The 23,926-nt window shown below is 41.9% G+C and overlaps 1 protein-coding gene across 1 annotated transcript in view; it reads right to left on the minus strand.

Moving 5' to 3' along the window:
- Positions 1–3,095: 3,095 nt before the first annotated feature.
- The window catches only part of LOC123670069 (probable phospholipid-transporting ATPase IA), a 34,911-nt gene continuing 14,080 nt past the window's right edge, over positions 3,096–23,926 (minus strand). Inside the window, exons 12-23 of the mRNA XM_045603578.1 lie at positions 20,621–20,752; positions 20,352–20,510; positions 19,185–19,382; positions 18,564–18,722; positions 18,042–18,178; positions 17,769–17,889; positions 12,709–12,900; positions 11,588–11,706; positions 11,083–11,217; positions 9,652–9,750; positions 3,712–3,803; positions 3,096–3,193 (exon numbers count right to left, since the gene is read on the minus strand). Of these exons, the coding sequence (XP_045459534.1) occupies positions 3,099–3,193; positions 3,712–3,803; positions 9,652–9,750; positions 11,083–11,217; positions 11,588–11,706; positions 12,709–12,900; positions 17,769–17,889; positions 18,042–18,178; positions 18,564–18,722; positions 19,185–19,382; positions 20,352–20,510; positions 20,621–20,752 (1,638 nt within the window). The 3' untranslated portion in view covers positions 3,096–3,098. The remainder of the gene's footprint in view (positions 3,194–3,711; positions 3,804–9,651; positions 9,751–11,082; positions 11,218–11,587; positions 11,707–12,708; positions 12,901–17,768; positions 17,890–18,041; positions 18,179–18,563; positions 18,723–19,184; positions 19,383–20,351; positions 20,511–20,620; positions 20,753–23,926) is intronic.

The following is a 23,926-nucleotide window of genomic DNA, read 5'->3' on the forward strand; positions in this document are numbered from 1 at the left end:
CCCTCGTGGCTGGATAACAGTTGTAAAGTTAGTGTTAGGACCACGTCGGCGATGAACTAACCTTTTTGTTTTAAATGTATGATTAAGCTGTTAATGACAATATGCACTACGCTTTTTATACAACAATTAAATTAATTTCTTATTTTATTAAATTCATTTAAGAATATTATAAGAATTATATAATTCAGAAAACTGTGCCATGTCTTCAAAGCAATATAGATAGATATGTACAAAAATATATTCATTTTTAATTTCGTCTTAAATTTTCAAAAAAAAAAAAAAAAACCTAAGAAATCCTTTGAAAACAATTTAATTTTTATGAAAACGATCAACTTTATTTTATTTGATTATTTGAAAATTCATTAACCAGAAGTTAAGAGTGTCTATAATTATGTTTACATGTATGTCAAAACGATTATTAAATTAATGTTTTCAAGATCTTTTGCAATATATCCCGGCGGCGCAGTTCCGAGCTCCGACACGAACTTAGACGAGTTAACAGTTAACAATAATAAACTGTTAGAGGTATATGAGATAAATATCAGTAACACATCTTACAAAAACCCGCTAGCAGTCGACATTTGTAAAGACTCTGAAATATTTACTTCACCTGTTATATCACAATAATTCCGTAGAAGATACTCGAAAATTTCGTTCTTATAATGAGAGCAGTGCGATCGTAATTACAATTTTTAGTAAAATGTATTTAGCTCCAGTGATAACTTGAGATTAATTTTAAGATTTGTTAGTTTAATTGGGACAATGCTAAAGGTAACTTAGAACGATGATCAGTGCGTGAAATAGAGTGATCCTAAATCTTTAATGTTCCGGGACAACGATAAAATACTCATTGTAAAATTTATTTAAATTATATAAGCATAACAATGTACCGATTTAATTTTAATGCACAATAATATTACCAAATAGTTCTAAGACAGGAATGTTCTGAAATTTAATCCAATATTCCTTTCTGTGGTTACGGAAATTTTTAGTCTGAATACGTTAAAAGGTGAGACCTAAAAGCAAACGTCTTTGACTTAAAATAATACTAACCTTGCATCAAAAATCAGTAATCATTATTTAATTATTTCATCAAAAACTTCAGGCGAACTAAGAGATCAAACTTGAACGAACTTTGGTTTTGGGAGTCTAGAACATTCCTTCATTTCCAATTTGTTATTAAAAAAAAATGGTTTTAAAATCATATTTTGAAACGAATCAACGACTTTTAGAGTAATTTAGATATTTATTAAGAGTTACTCGATTATATTTCACATAACATTATATGTACCATTATATGAACAACGAATTATGAATAAGCCGAATTTGTGACTAAGGAATAATTTTTAATAATATTGGACATAGAGCGCTCACCACGTGACCTCAAGCGTACAAAACTAAGAGACTTCAAGAAGATACACATTTATAGATGTCTTTGCAAATTTTCTAATAGACGAAATTTATTATTTACTTTCCTACATAAATATTTAAAACAATTACAATAATACAATGTGGATCAAATTACTGTCACATTAGAACCAATTTTGCAAAATTGATAACAAAATATTCACAAACAATAAAACTTATAATAAACGATTAAAAGAAATGTCTTTATCAAGTTACAAATACTCAGGAAAAATATATAGATATTTGCTCAAGACTAAGAACACCAATATGCCACAGATTAGTAATCATTGACAACAAAAAATATATTTTAAATAAAATTCGAATTAAAAATACAGTAATTTTATCCAAATTTCAATGTAAGATTATTATTTAAAAAACGTGAATACAAATTTTTTTCTCTACGTTTAATAAGCGTATGAAAACTCGTCTGCGTGTGTATAACACGTAACACGTGTATGTTTCAAACCATTAAAAAAATATTTTAAGTTAAATTAAATGTATTAATAAATTATAAATAAATGATTGCTTGTTTATAGTTTAAAACTTAACATCACATGCAAATATTAGTCTTCAAATAAAAGGTTAGTGTTTATAAATAATTTCAAAAATAGCTCAAATAATTTATTTTATAAAATATAGTTTTCGTGAAGATACTTTTGAAATATAATTAAGTTTGACCAGTCTACTACATTTACAGTATATATTTCGAATACTAAAATTATATTTTTGTAAACAAGTATACACTTCCTAACACCAATACATACTGGACACTTATAAGCAGATATATAATAATTTATATTAACTTTAGCTAAATGTTCAATACGTGGTCAAATAACATAACTTCCCTTGGCTTCACCACAGTTGGGCAAGGTAAAAAATGAGTGAGTTTGTACTAAATCGAGATGTCGCTTAATATTATTTTACTCTAACTGTATATTAAATATTCTTATAGTTTTGTTATCTTTGGTAATTAATATTATTAATATTAAAGTGTAATTAATAAAACATTGTACACGAGAATATTACGATAATGCAGCGTTAATATTTTAATTATTACAACATTATCACTTTTTTCATTAAATTAGGCAAATGTGTATAAATCATTGCAGACCATATATCGATAGAAAAATAAATGATTGTTAAAAGATCACACGATTAAAACTAATTAATAAGTAATACATAAATATAAAAACAATAAAAATCAACGATACCCGAAGTTAATACTCATTACACGATCGATACACTGGTTCCCAATATTAAGTTCACTATACACGTACTTAGATACTAAACATGCACAAGTACAGCCCTCGGAGGGCGCTAAAGCCTGTCACGATTAAAAATATGTATATTTAAAATTCATTAAAATGTGACGAAAATATTTGATAATTTGTACGTCGGTACGACGATGAGGGCGTGTGTCGCTGAGTTGAGAGCGCACAGGCGGCGGCTCAGCGGTGAGTAGTAGTTCAGGAGCTGTCAGTAACCGCTCGGGAGCTGTCAGTAGCCGCTCGTGAATTGTCGGTAGCGGCTCGGAAATTGTCATTGGCGAGTTGGGAGCTGTCATTAGGGGCTTGGGAGCTGTCATTAGTGTCTTGGGAGCTGTCATTAGCGGTTTGGGAGCTGTCATTAGCGGCTTGGGAGCTGTCATTACCGGATCGGGAGCTGTCAGTATCGGCTCGTGAGCTGTCAGCTCAGGAGCGCGGCCGCGGCCGACTCGTGTCGTAGGCGCGAATGACGTCCGCTTGCGACACACTCGCGCCCTCCTCCTGGGAGAACGCGAAACCATCTGCGCGCGACAGAGTACCACTTATATTGTTTATAACATCTTAATGTTTTATACAAAACTTGAACATGTAACCACAAACGAACGAGATCACCAAGTGTTATATTATGCTATCAAAAGTGAAATCTTAATTTTCAGGTTTCTAAACACTTTGTTTCTACGTAACATGTTGATATAAATCAATGTCTAAAACATTAAATTGCATTATGGTGGGTGACAAACACATTTATAAAGAGTCAAAGACTTGATGTGAACAATAAAAAAATTATAAATAATATAACAGTTCGTCGAAACAAACGATACCAACCCTTCCGCCTCGTCCCGCTAGCGACGTGAACTAAATGTTGACAAGTTTCAAAAGTATTTGTTTTGAATCACATCGTGCAAACACACATTAAAAGTGTACTACTGAAGCGGTTGTTCCAATCGCGCGGTTACGCTTCGGTCCCGCTGTGGGTATCGGGGGTGTCGGGGTGTTTGGGGGTGTCGGGGTGTCGGGGGAGGGGGGGTGCGGTACTCACGCGACAGCTCGAGCTCGGTGGTGGCGCGCGCGGCGGAGCGGCGCCCGAACACGCTGCGAACGTTCTGTAGCAGGCGCGCGGTCTCCGTGAGGCTGCCACACACAGTGACGTCACTAGCGGCCCGGCTCCGGACCGGCGCCCGGTCGGAGCCGGGACTCGTTAGACAAACCGTGACTAGTGGTTACTACAAGCGTGCAAGCGGTTAGCCACATGCGAAGCCATGCGTATACTCACACTGCGCCAGCCTGGCAACGGCGAGCCGGGCGTCCGCCGCGCTAGGAAACAACCACTGTTAGTTAGCTGTCGGACCGGCCGGGGCCGGTCGGGGCCGGTCGCGGGCCGGACTCGGTGGTAGAAAACATTCGTGTACCGATATTAGCCGATCGAGCTCTTTGTGTGACATGTACAGATCTTTCAAATTCCATGTAAATAGGATTTTTTTGCCGTAATTTTTTTTCTTTGTTTTTAAGAATAGTTCAATATTTTATTTGTAATGTTTTAATCGCATAAAAAATTAAAATGATTTTAGGAGCAACTAATGGTGTTGTGAACATTGGAGAGAAGTTATCGTCTAAAGTAAATTGAACTCCACATTGAATATTACTTAACTCATGTAGTTTACATGGCTGAGCGTGTGTTCGTGCGTGTGTATAAGAATGTTTTCTATCACGTGTACATAATTTTGATAACTATAATAGACAGATAAATTTAAATTCAACATTTTTATTAATTAAAAATATTTTTACAACTATATGTAAAACGTATTCTTAGTTATAAACTATCGTATAATCGAGAGTAATAACACTTTTTTAATCATTTTTAGTAACCAATTTCACAATAACAGAGACGCTGACGTCACAGTTCACGCGTTCACTTGTGAATGAGAAAATAATAACAAAATTTATAAAATGATAGTGCTTATACCGTCTACAGTGGGTTACTTCACAAAAATAAAACAAAATATGACAATGTTTCGTAAACTATAATATACTGGTGTCATCATTATAAGTGCGTAAACGAAACAAAAAAAAAAAAACTATAACTTAAAGAAAAAAAGCTTATAGATGGCCATTGATCTTATATATATACAGCAAAATCTGTACAGTCGTCTGTGTATAAAATATATATACAATTTGGAAGAACGATTTTAAGTAATATAATATACAATCCAAATCCATCGTTTAATGCTAAACAATATAAATACAGATGTAACGACGACAGTAATTTGCAATATTCCGTGAATTTGAACACTGCAAATTTTCTAACAATCACCGCAAACAATTTGAGTATAAATTATAAAATATTCTACGGAAAATTCTATATCAACAATGACAATAATTATCAAAGTTTCCACGAAATATTGCAAACAGACAATTTTTTTTGTACAATTTCCGACTTAAATTTTTCACACTACTTCAAAAACATTGAAATTAAATTTAACAATAACTGTATTTATAATTTAAAAAACACACGTTATACAAACGTTAAAATAAATAAATAGTTATATTATTTTGTACTAAAAATAATACGTACAAAAATATAAATGCTAGCGTACTAGTTCTACAGTACAGTTGTACTATAGTACGTCCCTAGACTACATTTTCACACAGCACTATGAATACTAGCAGCCTTTCGAAGACGGAATGTTTTTTTTTTTTTTTCGATCGGATACATGTATCAAAATAAGTGTTTCCATATCTTAATATATTTAAACCGATTAAAAATGTAAATGCTTAGGAAATCACTTTTTATTTAGTCTTTGATTTTCAAGGTATATAAAGTATATGGAACATTTAATAAGAGACCGTCCACAAAATACGTAACGCGAAATTTTTCCGTTTTCAACTCCCGTCTATATCGCGTTAAGTCACATTTCAGTGACCCCTTATAATATTTTATGTTATAAAAGCTACAATTTCCACCCACAAATGACTTCTTGACCAATAATAAAATTACCTTATAGATTAATAAGTAGATTTATTTAGAAGATTTATAAATAAAATAAAAAATTATCCCCGTATTCATGTATCCGATCATATTATACTAACCGATCTTGTTACAGACGTTTCAAGTCATTTCGGCGCGAATGTGTGCGTCACTTGTACTATACTGTATTTAGTTTGTGTTGTAAAACTCAAGTGCACTTTTATTCAAGTGTGTTGAGTATTCATTTATAGTTATTCCAAATAATAATAGAATTACGTAAGCAATAAAAAACATATGTTGATGGGACTACGGCTGACGCGTGACTGCCACACAAATTATGGTATGGTAAGGAGAACCGTCTCATATGGGAGGAAAGTTGAAAAAGTGTCCAGCTATATATATATATATATACATATACTGAAAATAAAGGTTCTAGTACATACTAGAATAGCGCTGGCGTCCCAAAAACTAAGATATGAACATAGCTATTGTAGACGAAGCGAAATTTACCGAGTTCAAATATTTAAAAAAATACTTGACATAAGTAAAATGCTAATATACAAAATCCCGACTATTTACATAGTCTTAAACGTTTTAGTAAATATAACCAAAATAATTCTGTGAGAATTGCTTTTGGCGCTTTCATTAAAATTTATCCTAAGGCTACCTCAGCGCCAATCTTGTTGGACGCGTTTTCATGGACATTTTTTCATACACAGAGATGGTTCTTCTTACCTCTGCCCGTAACACAAATAAATATACGTTAATAATTCATAACTACCCGCACACATACATGAATAACAGTCGTATATTTATAAGAGCACGCACACAGTAGCCCGCCGAGATGAGTTGAACGACCTTATTGATAACAAATTAGAATCGGCATCATTTTAAACTACATTAATGTCAAATATTATTATACAAAAATAACAGCACGAGTATTGAAGACAGTAGGGTCTACGAAGATATTTATAGGAATGTAGAAATTACTATTCTTATATAAAAAAATCTGGTTTTAAGTGTTGCAAATCCAAAATCGAGGAGCAAAAATTATCTAAGAGTCTCAGTTTATTTTAGATCAAATAATTTCAACATCGCGTTTAGCAAGTTTCGGACAGTAACAGTGGAATATAAACAATACAACTCCGTATAAAAGACTTAGCACGAATTTATATACACATCGAAATAAAACGTCAACAGTAAGAAAATAATGGAAACTCTTTTATCACCGCTCAATTTAGAAGACCTAGCGTGGAACATAAATTGTGAACGATGCTTCGATAAAGGAATGTAGCTTAAGTAGCGTCTATATAAACAAAGGATTCGCTTGGATCCTCTTCACACCATCAGACACGATATCGCTTAAGACAATCAAAGTAAACTGAGCACATATAGAGGTCTTAAGGGCATTTATACGAGATTCGATAAAATCAGATGGAATTTGAGTATCGATTATCGAGTATCTACTTCACGATATCGTATCGGACGGTGTGAAGACGCTCGAAGCGAAGACGTACAAAATCGTTACCTCTTAAAGGCTATCGTTCCTCGACATAGCTAACGAGGTAACTCCAACTTGCAACCAAAAAAAACTATAAACATTAATATCGAGTCGTTCACGACTAATAAATACTACATATTAAAATATCACGAGAGGAGATTGAATCGCGACTCGGAAGGAATGTAAACACTATACAAATATCGCCTATGAACAATCGTGGGTACAAAACTAGCGTCAAATCTATTTATAAAAACGTCCGGTGGAGCTCCAGGGCTAGATATGTGAGGCGGGTCAGACGACGTGAGACACGCGCGGGCGCGGCGGCCGGCGGAGTGCAGCGCGGCCATTTTGTCCGTGTCGGCCATTTAGCACGGGTCCGCCATTTTGTCCAGGGTCGACGTGTTCCGGAGCTCGGTCCCCGGCCGGGGCGACGGCGCGGCGTCGCCTGGCGCGGCCCCTGCGCCCCACAACACAGTCAGAGCGCCCCTCGCACCCTCGCGCCCCGGCGCCGTATCGCTACCCCTGAACTAGGCTCTACGCCCTAACGAGCTACGTCGGCTAGGCTAGTGTACGGTACTGAGTCCGATGTCCTGGGTAAGTAGTGGCGGCAGTCAGTCGGTCCGGTGAGGGGTCGCGGGCGGGGCGCCAGTGCGGGAGTGCGGCAACCAAACGTAAACGACTCCATACGTACTACACACCGATGCGTGCACACTACACTCTTACGTGACATGAATAACTGTCCATGGAGTTCCAACCTCTTTCAATTAAATATCTGATCAAATGTATGAACTATGAATATAAAACACAACCAAATGATTAAAAAAAAAAAAACAATATTTCGCTACACGTTTTTTAGAGTAATTACTATATAAATCCCTATTTATATAGTTATTTAGATATTTTTCCAAATGCCATTGAAAGTCCATAGATCCAGTCAATGCGACAATGCCTCCGATATTATATAAATATAACCAACACTACATTATGTAATACATAGTATATACATATACCTGATATTAGTCTAATATATGACTTGTGAACTCAAATACAGTGCGAATAAAATAAATGGTGCTCATAATATAAAGGTGATGGTGATATTATGTACCAGAAATAAATAAAATATGAATAAAAATAAATGTTATGGCGTCTATATTTCTCGACAACTAGGTATTTATCTTCCTACGTTATAAACAGGGGCGTTTTAATATCCACATATACTATGAAAGAAGATTCTTGCATCGATATCAACCCCAGACAGACAGACCCTTAGAGAGGTAAGGCCGTATTTTATCAGCGGCTGATAGATTATCTATCCTATTTCACCTGAACTAATTAACTACAGATTTAAATTCGCAGTGTAAACAGAAATATCTGGCAGAGTGAATTACAATTCTGAGAAAAAAATTATCATAAACTTTTTTCCGTTGGAAACCGTCATACGCGCCAGATAATATTTCACTTTAAAATTTTATGAAGATATTATAGAATATGGAGTAGTTTGAAAATTTTACAAAATTCTAACCAAAATCAAGCAACGCCAATGCATTATCATAGTATATCATAGTATATACGCTTTTATATAGAACCCGCCCCTGTTTACATATCTTTTTATTTACGAACATTACATAAACGCCTATTATTTACATATTTTTACATAAATACATAGATTATATAGTTGTTAATCACAACTCTAACTCGGCACATTGAAGTATGCAACAAAAATGACACAAACACACAACTTCACACATTAAAACTATCAATATCAAATCATCGAACGCAATATTGTTTATACACATTAAAACAACAACTCATAAACTCATAAATGATTATTTTACAGACGTAAAGAGATTTTGAAATAAAAAATTTGTATATCAAATTTCATTTAAGAATTGTTGTTTCTCAGAAATATTTGAATTTCTCAGAATATTCGATGATTTTTATCGGTGGTCACATGATAAAATACCAAAATATCAGCTGTAAACAAACGTTAACGATCCAATCCAATGCCTTTTCTAATATTTGAGTAACATTACATATTATTACATTAAGCTAAAAATGTAACAAATAACTAAAATGATAGAAATCACGTTTATATTAATTTTTATCATCGAATTTCAACGCCATCTGAAAACTTCTACTTTGACTACTTTATTATGCAACCGACTGACGATACTGGGCAGATGGTAAGTTATAGATGGTTAATGGATGGTGGTAAATAAACGGTAGGCAGTGGGAAGATGGTGGCAGGCTGTGTGTGGTTGGTAGATGGGTGGAAAATTGGGGGTAGGATGTGGCTGGTTGATGGTGGTAGTGGGTGGTTGGTTGTAGGTAATGGGTAATGGGTAGTGGGAAGCAAGTTACCACTTGCCTACACCTACCGGTGGAGGGAGGTATAGTGTGGGAAGTTGGCGCTGGGTTGTGGCTGATTGATGGTAATGGTAGGTAGTATGTGGTTGTTTGTAGGTGATGGGTAGTGGAAGTCGGGTGGTAGACGGCAAGGGTGTGGTACTCACGAGTGTCGAGGATGCGCCAGCAGCGCAGCGGGGTCTCGCTTCTTGATCTCACTTTCTCGCACCGCCTCCGTCATTGTCTTAAAGGCGGAGTTATGCACGCTGGAACCAATAATAAGCTCTCTGACTGATGCTATCCACTTCACTACGCAACTACATTGGGTTTAAACTACAATGCTCGTTTGTTGTAGGCATTAATATATTTCATTATATACGTACAGTACATTACATCTACAAACATCTGCAATGATGTGTCTGTACTATCATATGTGTGATATAAAATAATAAATACTTTGTTTGTATATGTTTATTGAAAAATATTTTTAGGATTCTAATGGAACTGATTGGCCATAAATCGTAATACGAAATCAATGTCAACTTCTACATTATTTTATATGAATTGAAAACAAAGGCTACCTTCACCGATCATATTAGTTAATTACTAAAAAAATAATGTGTTTTGAAATAAACGATATTTCTTATTAATGAGAATGACTTGCCCAATGATAATATTTCACAAATCTCCACTATAATCGTACCGTTACAAAAAATAACTTACATTTACTAAATGTTCGATATGACATCATAATATATAACTTATAGGTAGAGTTCTAACCAACAAAAAAATAATGTAAATAAAATAACTTGTACGTCAATAATTTCCGACTTATCGCTGTAAGAAGGCCTTGAGACGCGGCGACGCGTCTTCGATCTCGCCCGTGTATCGAAATCGAGACTTCGAGATATGCTACAATAATTGTATACTTTTTAACTGAGATAGGGCTCAAAATATGGAGCATTGCAGAAGATCACAGCTCAATAATACTGCTTTCAAGCAATGTTCTGTTCCTGTTGATGAGTAAGGGGACCAGAGCTCCTGGTGGGGGGGAGGGTTTGGGTATGGAGCCGGCAACGTGTTTGCAGTGCTTTTGGTTTTGCAGACGTCTATGAGCCACGGTAATCGCTTACCATCACGTGAGCCGCACGTTTGTTTGCCGACCTTGTTGTTTATAAAAATAATAATTGAGTTTGCTGGCAAACGAAAAAAAAAAAAACGACTTCAATCACGTTGACAAGTAATACAACGTAACATTATCAAAGATTACTCCAAAAGTTGTAATTAGATCTCGATGAAATTTTAGTGTAACCACATGATAAACATCAGCTTTCGATTAAATTAAAAAACATCAAAATCGGTACACCCAGTAAAAAGTTATGCGGATTTTCGAGGGTTTCCCTTGATTTCTCCAAGATCCTGATCAGGTCCTGGCTTCCTTATCATGAAACCAAACTTAGGATGTCTTCTTTCCAACAAAAAAGAATTATCAAAATCGGTTCATAAACGACTTTGACGTGAAACGTGTTTTCCGGGTACATGGTAGTTTCACTACGCCGGCTTTATCGACCGAGGAGCAGAGGGTACGCGGCACTCACACGGTGACGACGAGGTCGGGCAGCAGCGTGGCCACGGGCACCAGCAGCAGGCCGAACCAGAACACCAGCGAGCTGAACACCATGCGGTCCATGCCGCGCATCACGGCGCCGATGAGGATCGCGGGGTACAGGTTGCTGGGCACACCGCGCTTTGTTACTACACATACTTTACACATCATGTGATAATAACAAAACATAAAAATACAGATTATATATTATTTTTAAAAGAGTGACTACTGAGTTTTTTGCCAATTCTTCTCTAAGTAATTCTAAGGTCTATTTGAATAAAGTTATGTTGGTTCGAGTTGCAAGAATAACCCTTCGATCACTATAGACTTCTGCAATATGAAAGATTTTTTGTTTATCAGACAAAATCAATTTACACAGACAGTTGCAATTTTTTGTCAACTTTAAAAAAAAAAAAAACATGGGCTACGAAAACTAGATGTCTTTTGTTTTAGCATCGAACTAATTGTGTATATATTAGTGTTTCAGACATAATCACCTGTACACCAGTATGAAGAGGATCCACAGCGCCAGCGAGCCCCAAATGGATACGTGCGTGACCCATGTCCACGAGTGCGTGGCCAGTCCCGCCTTCAGGCACACCGTCGCCACCACGTACTGGAGACACGCGCATCGTTATTGGCATCGAAATTTTTTATCGATCTTTAAGTAAAGTTTTAGTGATAGTGATAGATATACCCAATTTAGATTATAAGTTTCCTTTTTATGTCTGGGTTGTCTGGAAGAATTAGTCACAAGTCATTGTACTCCAGCCTGTAACTATCTTTACGCTTCGCAACGTACTTATGGTGCAGGTACGGAGTGTTGAGCAGGAGCCGCGGCACTCACCGTGTAGACCAGGTTGCCCAGCAGCAGGTAGCCGCCGTCGCGGCCGGCCGGCCACAGCACGTGGTGCGCCGCCAGCAGCACGGAGTGTTGAGCAGGAGCCGCGGCACTCACCGTGTAGACCAGGTTGCCCAGCAGCAGGTAGCCGCCGTCGCGGCCGGCCGGCCACAGCACGTGGTGCGCCGCCAGCAGCACGGGCAGCCAGAACAGCAGCACGGAGTGTTGAGCAGGAGCCGCGGCACTCACCGTGTAGACCAGGTTGCCCAGCAGCAGGTACCCGCCGTCGCGGCCGGCCGGCCACAGCACGTGGTGCGCCGCCAGCAGCACGGGCAGCCAGAACAGCAGCACGGAGTGTTGAGCAGGAGCCGCGGCACTCACCGTGTAGACCAGGTTGCCCAGCAGCAGGTAGCCGCCGTCGCGGCCGGCCGGCCACAGCACGTGGTGCGCCGCCAGCAGCACGGGCAGCCAGAACAGCAGCACGGAGTGTTGAGCAGGAGCCGCGGCACTCACCGTGTAGACCAGGTTGCCCAGCAGCAGGTAGCCGCCGTCGCGGCCGGCCGGCCACAGCACGTGGTGCGCCGCCAGCAGCACGGGCAGCCAGAACAGCAGCACGGAGTGTTGAGCAGGAGCCGCGGCACTCACCGTGTAGACCAGGTTGCCCAGCAGCAGGTAGCCGCCGTCGCGGCCGGCCGGCCACAGCACGTGGTGCGCCGCCAGCAGCACGGGCAGCCAGAACAGCAGCACGGAGTGTTGAGCAGGAGCCGCGGCACTCACCGTGTAGACCAGGTTGCCCAGCAGCAGGTAGCCGCCGTCGCGGCCGGCCGGCCACAGCACGTGGTGCGCCGCCAGCAGCACGGGCAGCCAGAACAGCAGCACGGAGTGCAGCAGCGCGTTCACCGCCCACACCCAGAACACGCGCACGTTGAACAGCAGCCCCTGCTGCGACGGGATGTACAGCACGGGGTGCTGCGGGGGACTGGGCTGTAGTGCTCCTTCACGGCCACGGTTGGTACGAACATTCTTTTTTTTTGTTTAAATGTTTACATATTTATGTTATATATTTAGTTTTTTCGATATTTCTATCACCTTATCATTCTCATCATCATCACTCCATTCTACCGCAGTTCACTACTGGACATAGATCTCTCGAAGATCGCGCCAGATATCCCGATTTTCCGCGATACTCATCCAGCCTCCACCGGAAACAGATCGTCGTTCGAGCGTGCGGAGGACGTCTTACATTGCGTTTGCTTAGACGCGGTCTTACGAAATAAAACTAATAAAACACGAGTGATTACTTGCGGCGTTCCCCAGGGTTCGATTTTGGCCCTTTACTCTTTCTCATATATATAAACAATATCCATATTTTAAATCTCCGAAGTGATATCTCGTTACATGCAGATGATACTAGCTTATTTTACTATGGAAATAACTTAGAAACTATTGTAAAGGATGCTCAGAACGATTTGGATATCTTGAATATTTGGTTCCAACCTAACTTGCTTACAGTAAACATCTCAAAAACTAAACATATCGTATTTGCTCCAAAAAAAATTTTTTTTTCTAAAGGTATCTTTAACAATAAATAATCAAGAAATAACAAAAGTTGACCAAGAAAAATATTTAGGATTAATATTGGATAATAGTAAATTGACATGGAAACCACATATCCATAAAATTAAATCCAAATTAACTTCTAATCATCGTCCGATGTTTGCCACATGATGTACATTATATATAATTCGCTTACTAAGCCACACATAGATTATTTGGTTGAACTCTGGGGCTCAGCGGCAAAAACAAACTTTTAAAGTAGCACAAAATTAATAAAAAAATGTATTTAAATATAATTTCTTCACATCCAACCAACAAATTTACAAGGAAACTGGTCTTATGAATGTTCATCAAACTTATGTTTATTATAATTGCTTATTGATACGTAAAATATTAAACAAGGATTTACACTCTAAAATAACTTCTACAAAAAAACAACAAATATAAAAATTGAAATTAAGATCTCCCAACGATATTATACTTTATAGACCACGCACTAACTATGGGAAGAGATGTGTAATGTTCGAAGGTACTCAACTGTACAATAAAATGCCAAACGACGTTAGGGAAGCTAAGTCGCTTTTTACTTTCAAGAAATTACTCAAAAACTATATAAAAAATCGAATAATATAATCATAATTATTTCTAAACTAAACACTAATTATTTTAACTTCATAAAAATATCTAATTAAAAATTAAACTACATGAATGTCATTAAGGGGATCCCAGACAAATTCGGCCGTTTTCATGTGCTATAAAGTATACGTTAAAGTTACGTTAAAAATATCAAATAAATATATGTTGTAACTCGGATTCAGTTTATTAATGTGACTGTAAGATATTTGTATAAAATTCTCTAAATAAAGAGAAATAATTGTTTACCTGGACCTCCTTTCGCGTACAAAAATCGTATAGACTTTCTAATTTTACTACTTACAGTAGTGAATATTTTTTTTATTAATTAAGAATCCTGTACTTAATATTTCTACAGAAGGGTTTTTTATTAAGTGCAGTATTTTATTAGAAAATCATAAAAATATAATTTTTGGTTATTTTCCGGGCGACAGGCGGCCCGCGGCAGATAGGGACACGATATCGCAACGATAAGTATTGATATCGATATAGTATCGGTATCGAAACAAAAGTATCAAATTAGTAATAGCATCGAAACTCAAGTATCGATATGAGTAAGTATCGAATAAATTTTGAGTTTCCCTATTACTTTAAATTAATTCACATCCACAACAGAGGCGCGCAGACCATGAATGAGACCTGTTGTGATTCATTAATGGACCACAATGAAAATAAAAATAAACAACTTAGATACAAAAAAAGGTTTTATTTCTACTAAACACATTATGGAGAAGAGATAAACATAATAATTGTGTTTGCGGACAAACGAAAAAAAATCGACTTCAATTACATCGACAAGTAATACAACGTAGATCGACGAACAATTAGTCAAATAACTACGCGTTATCAAAGATTACTCAAAAAGTAGTTATCAGATCTCGATAAAATTTAAATGTGACCACATGATAAACGTCAGCTTTTGATTAAATTAAAAATTATCAAAATCGGTACATCCAGTAAAAAGTTATTGCGGATTTTCGAGAGTTTCCCTCGATTTCTTAGGGATTCCATCATCATATCCTGGTTTCCTTATCATGGTACTAAACTAGGGATATCCCCTTTCCAACAAAAGAAGAATTATCAAAATCGTCAAATCCAGTAGAAAGTATGATGATGTTGATGATGACTGATATATTGACAAATGACAATCGAAAAACAAAATGTCTACCACAGAATGTAAACAGCGCAGCCAAAAGGTCCATGTCCATTCAGTTTCATCGTTTGCCGTCATATTGGCAGTAGTGAAGTGCGTTTATTTATTTTTATGTTTTATTAAATTACGTTCAGTTCAGAAAACCTATTAAGCAGAGGCGTTAAATTGGTATTTACGAGTTAGTTGCTCGTTTATTTTTTCTTTTTATGGAATCGATACTTGATGCTAAGTACTGATATTAGTACTAAGTATCGAAAGGAAGTATCGAATTTCTGAATACTAGTATCGAATCAAAAGGTAGCGATATGAGTAAAGTATCGGATTCGATATCGTGTCCCTAGCGGCAGACGGCCAGAGGCCTTTGTACGGGGAACTTGTGTCGCTCGTCATCGCACGCTGCTCTTGTTTACGCGCAAATCTATTTACTTTTTTTTATCCAAGATAGGCATCAAAATGTAACAGGTAGACAGACTTACTGTTGAATTTTGCAATTGTATTTACTTCAAATAAAAAAATAATTTAAATTATTAATTTTGAGCTGTGTAAATGTAAAGCTGCTTAGCTTGTGGTCTAAGATCCGAACCTAAAGTCGATCTTCACCGAGCCGATAATAGAATAAAACATAAATTTAGTATATCTATACAAATAAAATTGGAGCGGCTGCTTTTAATATTAAAATAACCGCTTTTTACTAAATTCATATGGATGTATGCACGATACATACACAAAAATAGCATTTTGATAATTTTTGTCTGTCTGTATGTCTGTTTGTTCCGCCTAATCTCTGAAACGGCTAGACCGATTCTGACGGAACTTTCACTGGCAGATAGCTGATATAGTAAGGAGTAACTTAGGCTACTTTTATTTTAGAAATTTATTTATTTTATAACTGCGAACTGAACAACAAGTAACAACTAGTAATTAATATAATTTTATAGCCTAAATGATCGACACGACAAGAAGAAAATTAAATAATAATTATGGATGATCACAACTTGTACGCAAGCTCTTGGTCTAGGAAACGGATCAATCGCATGTCCTAAGTAGTACAAGCTAGAGCCGGTAGATGGCCGAGTTTAATAACCTTTACGTAATACTGATCAGGTGAAGTGCGGGTGGGTGGGATGTGGCAAAGTCTAAATGCTCAAGGTCATTGAGAAGGGGGAGCCTCTTAAATAAAAACTAAACTCCAGGTTATGGAATTTGGCAAGGAAAAAAGGATAATAATAATAAAATATTTTTTTTTATTATAATAAAAAAAATACTAAAATTTATAATAAAGCAAAACAATTAGTACGTTTAAGGTGTCTGCCCACTATCCCGTAGCATACCATGACCGTACTAGGACCGTTTCAGACAAAAAACTATTCTTTGTATTGAGAAGTATGAGACTATGCCCACTAGACCGTTCCGTCACCGGCCGACACCGTAGCGTGCCATGCACGGCCCGTCAACTATTCGTCGGAGGGAATATTTTGCCGGTGCGGACACGCTACGTACATGGCACGCGACGTTGCCAGACCGCTGCGCGCAGGCGGCTAAACGGTGACTGAGCGGGGAGTATGACCGTTACAAACCCGTTTTAAATGCGTTGTAGCAGTGTTGCTCCGTTGTCAGTCCGTTCATCACTTCAACGAGAGGCGTGAATGCGTATAGATGTGTAAAAATGGAGGACGAAAAACTAATAGAATGTGTACGTAAATATGCCATAATGTCAGTTGTTCAATCGTTAGTTTCCTTAAAGCCATAACTATTTCAATATTTCACCACATTAACGCGTCTACGCAACACTGATATTTGTACGAGAATGAACCGATGCTTTACGAGTGTATTGAAAGGATTTTTGCCGTGTCACATACGGGCATCATACAGATTAAACACGGGTTTCATACGGGTTCAGAACGCTGTCGGCCCGCTTCAGTGGGCGAAATAGAGCGTACCGGATTGCTTTCCGTGCCGGATACGTTCCTAGCACGGTCATGGTATGCTACGGGATAGTGGGCAGACACCTTTAAACTTAAAAATAAATAAATAATAATACGTGTATTAATTTTTTGTTATATAATGAAACACAAAATAACTCCTTAAGAATGACACTTTCCAGTTGCGCATATTTCTGTTAACTGGTGTATATATATTTTAATACTACCCTACATATTGTTAACTGGTGTATATATATTTTAATACTACCTTACATATTGTTAATTTCTTGTCTCGACTAATTATCAATCAATATAATAATCGATTGTAAAATGACGATTCGAAAGTGCTCTTGGAGCCTATTTGAATAAAGCTATTTTTGATTTTGATTTTCGACTATAAATTGTTTATATATTGCGATGCGATGTACCCAACATACAAATTTTTGTTTATTTTTAGTGTTTGTAATTTCTCATGTAAGTGAATTGTATTCTTTTGAGAAATAAATGATCTTTAACCTTAAAACACATTCGAACGTCGAATTAATTATTAGGTTAGACATTGTTGAACTCACCCTGAGCATTATCTCCGGCGAGCAGATCTTATCAAAGAGCCCGATAGCGAAGGGAGGTAGCGCCGTAAACACCACATTGTAGAAACCTATCGTCCATCTCTCAAAAAGGATTTGACCAGACCTGTGAAAGAAAACAAATAAACTTCGTTTCGCTACCGATGGCGTAAAAATGTGTTTGTGGATATGGAGTAGTCTTCGTAAAGACAGCAGTCCATTATTTATATAAAACGTTCTTTTTAATTTCATCTAAGAAACAATCAAAATAGTACGTACCAAGCCGAGTATATAGCGAACCAGAGCTCAATGACGTAGAGGCAGATATTCTTGTAGAAGGAGTATAGGATCAGTTTGCTGATGCGCGAGTAGTTCCACGCGCCGTGCACTAGTAATAACCGTACCAAAAACCGGAACTGGAAAAATAAAATTGTAATAAATTATTGTTGGAACTACAACAGCATCATGATTGTATACAAATGTGAAGGTGACTGTACAACAGTGACCACGATTGTGAACAAGTGTCCATAACTGTACAACAGTGACCACAATTGTGAACAGTAACCATGACTGTACAACAGCGACCACAACTGTGAATAGTGATCATTACTATAAAACATCGCCACAATTTCGATACAATACAAACAAACTAACAAATACAATTGGTCACAATTGTACGACAGTGACTAAAACTGTAACCAATGACGAATATAATGATACAAACAGTGGTTCGAAGATTGTACTATTGACTCGACGCGACTATATTGTCACACACAGAGTAGAGAAGTTAAGTTGTGATACCTGCGCGATGCTGTAGTCGGAGGCACAGACGGCCTGCAGCCCTTCGACCCCAGAAATGCCAACACCGACAGAGGCGCGTTGGATCATGGCCACGTCATTGGCACCGTCGCCAATCGCCAGTGTCACCGCGCCCGTGGCACGGGACACCATTTCTACTACCTTCAATAAATAAAGGTTTTTCTTTTTTATTAAATATACACCTCTACATATAATTCATAAAATATTTTGCATTAAATATATTAAGGCTCAGTTGGAATTTAGACATTAATAAAGAAATGAACACTTAAAACTCGACGGCCCTCAATAGGATTTTCTCCTGTGTCGGAGGTCCGGAAACACACAATACACAAGCGCAAACGCTCAGACCACAAAAACATCTACATGGTCAATACAAATGATAATCATGTGCGGGATCAAACCCGCGACCGCTAGCTTAACAGCCAGTGCTGGGATCGCTGACGCCAACGCGTCGTTATAAAGTTACTTAATGATTTAAAGCATTTGGTAAATGAGATACCGAAGTTTAATGTCGGCCGATTTAGAAAGAAAGAAATACATTCATTCAGCCTACACTTTAGACAATATAGGTATTATTTTTTTTGGAAGAATATTAGCACTCACTTCAGACTTTTGTATGGGTGAAACTCTGCAGCAAACGACCACTTTACACGATACGCAGAGGTCGAGGAAATCTTTCTTGAGATCGCAACCCATCGCGTATTTGAGTGTCTGTCCGTCGATAACGAGCGCCACTTCGTTCTCTTTGCGTAGGTTCTCTCCGAAGTCTGCCAAGTGACGCGAAAGACTCTCACGCGTCGCCTAAACAAACCGAATGATTTTGATGAATAAATTTCTACAACTTCTTAAACATTAACAATTAAACAATTACATTAAGAACATTAAAAAAAAAAAAAAAAAAAAAACACCAATTATATTCTTCATACATGTGTAAATAAATGTTTATATTTATTTCGTGGACGTTGTGTGGACGGTATGTGGTTCAGTACACATTTTGTGCATAGGTATTATTTAATGAGCAGCAGCAATGTGACGGCGTAACATAACAACAATACATTTTATTGTACACCAAAGCAGTAATAATACATATCAGATTGACTTTTTTTGCTGTGTGGCTGCGGCTAAAAATATAGCCACCTCCTCTCTTTCCGTGGGTGTCGTAAGAGGCGGCTAAGGGATAAGACAGTTCAACTATCACCTTGGAACTTATAAAACCAACTGATGGCGGGGTAACCATCCAACTGCTGGCTTTGACATACACAGGCCGAAGACGGGCAGCAGCGTCTTCGGTGCGACAAGCAGCAGCAGCGGCATTGCGGCGTGCAGCAGGCGCGCCGAGTGCGCCACGTTGATGTGAGCGTGCTGTGTACTGTGCGAGTGTGGACGTGTGTGTTGTGCGTGCACACGAGTGCGAGCGGTGCGTGTGTGGCGGCCGTACGCACGTCGAGGCTGTCCTCGTTGAGCAGCAGCAGCGGCATGGCGGCGTGCAGCAGGCGCGCCGAGTGCGCCACGTTGATGTGTGCGTGCTGTGTACTGTGCGAGTGTGGACGTGTGTGTTGTGCGTGCACACGAGTGCGAGCGGTGCGTGTGTGGCGGCCGTACGCACGTCGAGGCTGTCCTCGTTGAGCAGCAGCAGCGGCATGGCGGCGTGCAGCAGGCGCGCCGAGTGCGCCACGTTGATGTGTGCGTGCTGTGTACTGTGCGAGTGTGGACGTGTGTGTTGTGCGTGCACACGAGTGCGAGCGGTGCGTGTGTGGCGGCCGTACGCACGTCGAGGCTGTCCTCGTTGAGCAGCAGCAGCGGCATGGCGGCGTGCAGCAGGCGCGCCGAGTGCGCCACGTTGATGGCGGTCTCCTGCTTGTCGCCGGTCAGCACCCACACGTGTATGTTCGCCTTCAGCAGTGCCGCTATCGCCTCCGGGACGCCGTCCTGTGGAGAAACAGATACAGATTCAGTTGACAGTTCATTTTTTTTAAAATAGATATTAAGTGTTTAGTATGTATTTTTCAAGTGATATTTTAAGTAATAGAATATTTTACCTGCAGTTTGTCCTCGATGGCGGTGGCACCGAGAAGCCGCAAGTTGTTTTCTATGAGTAGCGCCGCTTCTTCGATCTTCTGTTCTCGATCGTGTATCGCTATACTAGCTTTGTGGTATGTGTTCGACCAATCCTGAAAAAATATAAAAATTAGAAATAATTGCTACACAGAGTATTAAAAGCGGCTAATTTATTACACTGCACTGTAATGTATACGTTCGTTTTGTATAACTATACACAAGAATATATTGACCTTCTTGAATAAAGAAAAAGATAAAAAAGAAAGTACTCGTGTTTTTGTTAGCCCCTCGGTCGCGAAGTGCTCTGGGTGCGTTGTGTTTGTGTCACGTCGGTGGACAGAAGTGCGCTCACCTCGTAGACCTGCGGCGGCACGTCGGCCACGGCGTACACGAGCGTGCGCAGCCCCTCGGTCGCGAAGTGCTCCGGGTGCGTTAAGTGTTTGTGTCACGTCGGTGGACAGAAGTGCGCTCACCTCGTAGACCTGCGGCGGCACGTCGGCCACGGCGTACACGAGCGTGCGCAGCCCCTCGGTCGCGAAGTGCTCCGGGTGCGTTGTGTTTGTGTCACGTCGGTGGACAGAAGTGCGCTCACCTCGTAGACCTGCGGCGGCACGTCGGCCACGGCGTACACGAGCGTGCGCAGCCCCTCGGTCGCGAAGTGCTCCGGGTGCGTTGTGTTTGTGTCACGTCGGTGGACAGAAGTGCGCTCACCTCGTAGACCTGCGGCGGCACGTCGGCCACGGCGTACACGAGCGTGCGCAGCCCCTCGGTCGCGAAGTGCTCCGGGTGCGTTAAGTGTTTGTGTCACGTCGGTGGACAGAAGTGCGCTCACCTCGTAGACCTGCGGCGGCACGTCGGCCACGGCGTACACGAGCGTGCGCAGCCCCTCGGTCGCGAAGTGCTCCGGGTGCGTTAAGTGTTTGTGTCACGTCGGTGGACAGAAGTGCGCTCACCTCGTAGACCTGCGGCGGCACGTCGGCCACGGCGTACACGAGCGTGCGCAGCCCCTCGGTCGCGAAGTGCTCCGGGTGCGTTAAGTGTTTGTGTCACGTCGGTGGACAGAAGTGCGCTCACCTCGTAGACCTGCGGCGGCACGTCGGCCACGGCGTACACGAGCGTGCGCAGCCCCTCGGTCGCGAAGTGCTCCGGGTGCGTTAAGTGTTTGTGTCACGTCGGTGGACAGAAGTGCGCTCACCTCGTAGACCTGCGGCGGCACGTCGGCCACGGCGTACACGAGCGTGCGCAGCCCCTCGGTCGCGAAGTGCTCCGGGTGCGTTGAGTGTTTGTGTCACGTCGGTGGACAGAAGTGCGCTCACCTCGTAGACCTGCGGCGGCACGTCGGCCACGGCGTACACGAGCGTGCGCAGCCCCTCGGTCGCGAAGTGCTCCGGGTGCGTTGTGTTTGTGTCACGTCGGTGGACAGAAGTGCGCTCACCTCGTAGACCTGCGGCGGCACGTCGGCCACGGCGTACACGAGCGTGCGCAGCCCCTCGGTCGCGAAGTGCTCCGGGTGCGTTGTGTTTGTGTCACGTCGGTGGACAGAAGTGCGCTCACCTCGTAGACCTGCGGCGGCACGTCGGCCACGGCGTACACGAGCGTGCGCAGCCCCTCGGTCGCGAAGTGCTCCGGGTGCGTTGTGTTTGTGTCACGTCGGTGGACAGAAGTGCGCTCACCTCGTAGACCTGCGGCGGCACGTCGGCCACGGCGTACACGAGCGTGCGCAGCCCCTCGGTCGCGAAGTGCTCCGGGTGCGTTAAGTGTTTGTGTCACGTCGGTGGACAGAAGTGCGCTCACCTCGTAGACCTGCGGCGGCACGTCGGCCACGGCGTACACGAGCGTGCGCAGCCCCTCGGTCGCGAAGTGCTCCGGGTGCGTTAAGTGTTTGTGTCACGTCGGTGGACAGAAGTGCGCTCACCTCGTAGACCTGCGGCGGCACGTCGGCCACGGCGTACACGAGCGTGCGCAGCCCCTCGGTCGCGAAGTGCTCCGGGTGCGTTGTGTTTGTGTCACGTCGGTGGACAGAAGTGCGCTCACCTCGTAGACCTGCGGCGGCACGTCGGCCACGGCGTACACGAGCGTGCGCAGCCCCTCGGTCGCGAAGTGCTCCGGGTGCGTTGTGTTTGTGTCACGTCGGTGGACAGAAGTGCGCTCACCTCGTAGACCTGCGGCGGCACGTCGGCCACGGCGTACACGAGCGTGCGCAGCCCCTCGGTCGCGAAGTGCTCCGGGTGCGTTGTGTTTGTGTCACGTCGGTGGACAGAAGTGCGCTCACCTCGTAGACCTGCGGCGGCACGTCGGCCACGGCGTACACGAGCGTGCGCAGCCCCTCGGTCGCGAAGTGCTCCGGGTGCGTTGTGTTTGTGTCACGTCGGTGGACAGAAGTGCGCTCACCTCGTAGACCTGCGGCGGCACGTCGGCCACGGCGTACACGAGCGTGCGCAGCCCCTCGGTCGCGAAGTGCTCCGGGTGCGTTAAGTGTTTGTGTCACGTCGGTGGACAGAAGTGCGCTCACCTCGTAGACCTGCGGCGGCACGTCGGCCACGGCGTACACGAGCGTGCGCAGCCCCTCGGTCGCGAAGTGCTCCGGGTGCGTTGTGTTTGTGTCACGTCGGTGGACAGAAGTGCGCTCACCTCGTAGACCTGCGGCGGCACGTCGGCCACGGCGTACACGAGCGTGCGCAGCCCCTCGGTCGCGAAGTGCTCCGGGTGCGTTAAGTGTTTGTGTCACGTCGGTGGACAGAAGTGCGCTCACCTCGTAGACCTGCGGCGGCACGTCGGCCACGGCGTACACGAGCGTGCGCAGCCCCTCGGTCGCGAAGTGCTCCGGGTGCGTTAAGTGTTTGTGTCACGTCGGTGGACAGAAGTGCGCTCACCTCGTAGACCTGCGGCGGCACGTCGGCCACGGCGTACACGAGCGTGCGCAGCCCCTCGGTCGCGAAGTGCTCCGGGTGCGTTGTGTTTGTGTCACGTCGGTGGACAGAAGTGCGCTCACCTCGTAGACCTGCGGCGGCACGTCGGCCACGGCGTACACGAGCGTGCGCAGCCCCTCGGTCGCGAAGTGCTCCGGGTGCGTTGTGTTTGTGTCACGTCGGTGGACAGAAGTGCGCTCACCTCGTAGACCTGCGGCGGCACGTCGGCCACGGCGTACACGAGCGTGCGCAGCCCCTCGGTCGCGAAGTGCTCCGGGTGCGTTGTGTTTGTGTCACGTCGGTGGACAGAAGTGCGCTCACCTCGTAGACCTGCGGCGGCACGTCGGCCACGGCGTACACGAGCGTGCGCAGCCCCTC

Source organism: Melitaea cinxia, chromosome 4 (assembly GCF_905220565.1).
Source record: "Melitaea cinxia chromosome 4, ilMelCinx1.1, whole genome shotgun sequence".
In the NCBI taxonomy this organism is placed as follows: Eukaryota; Metazoa; Arthropoda; class Insecta; order Lepidoptera; family Nymphalidae; genus Melitaea; species Melitaea cinxia.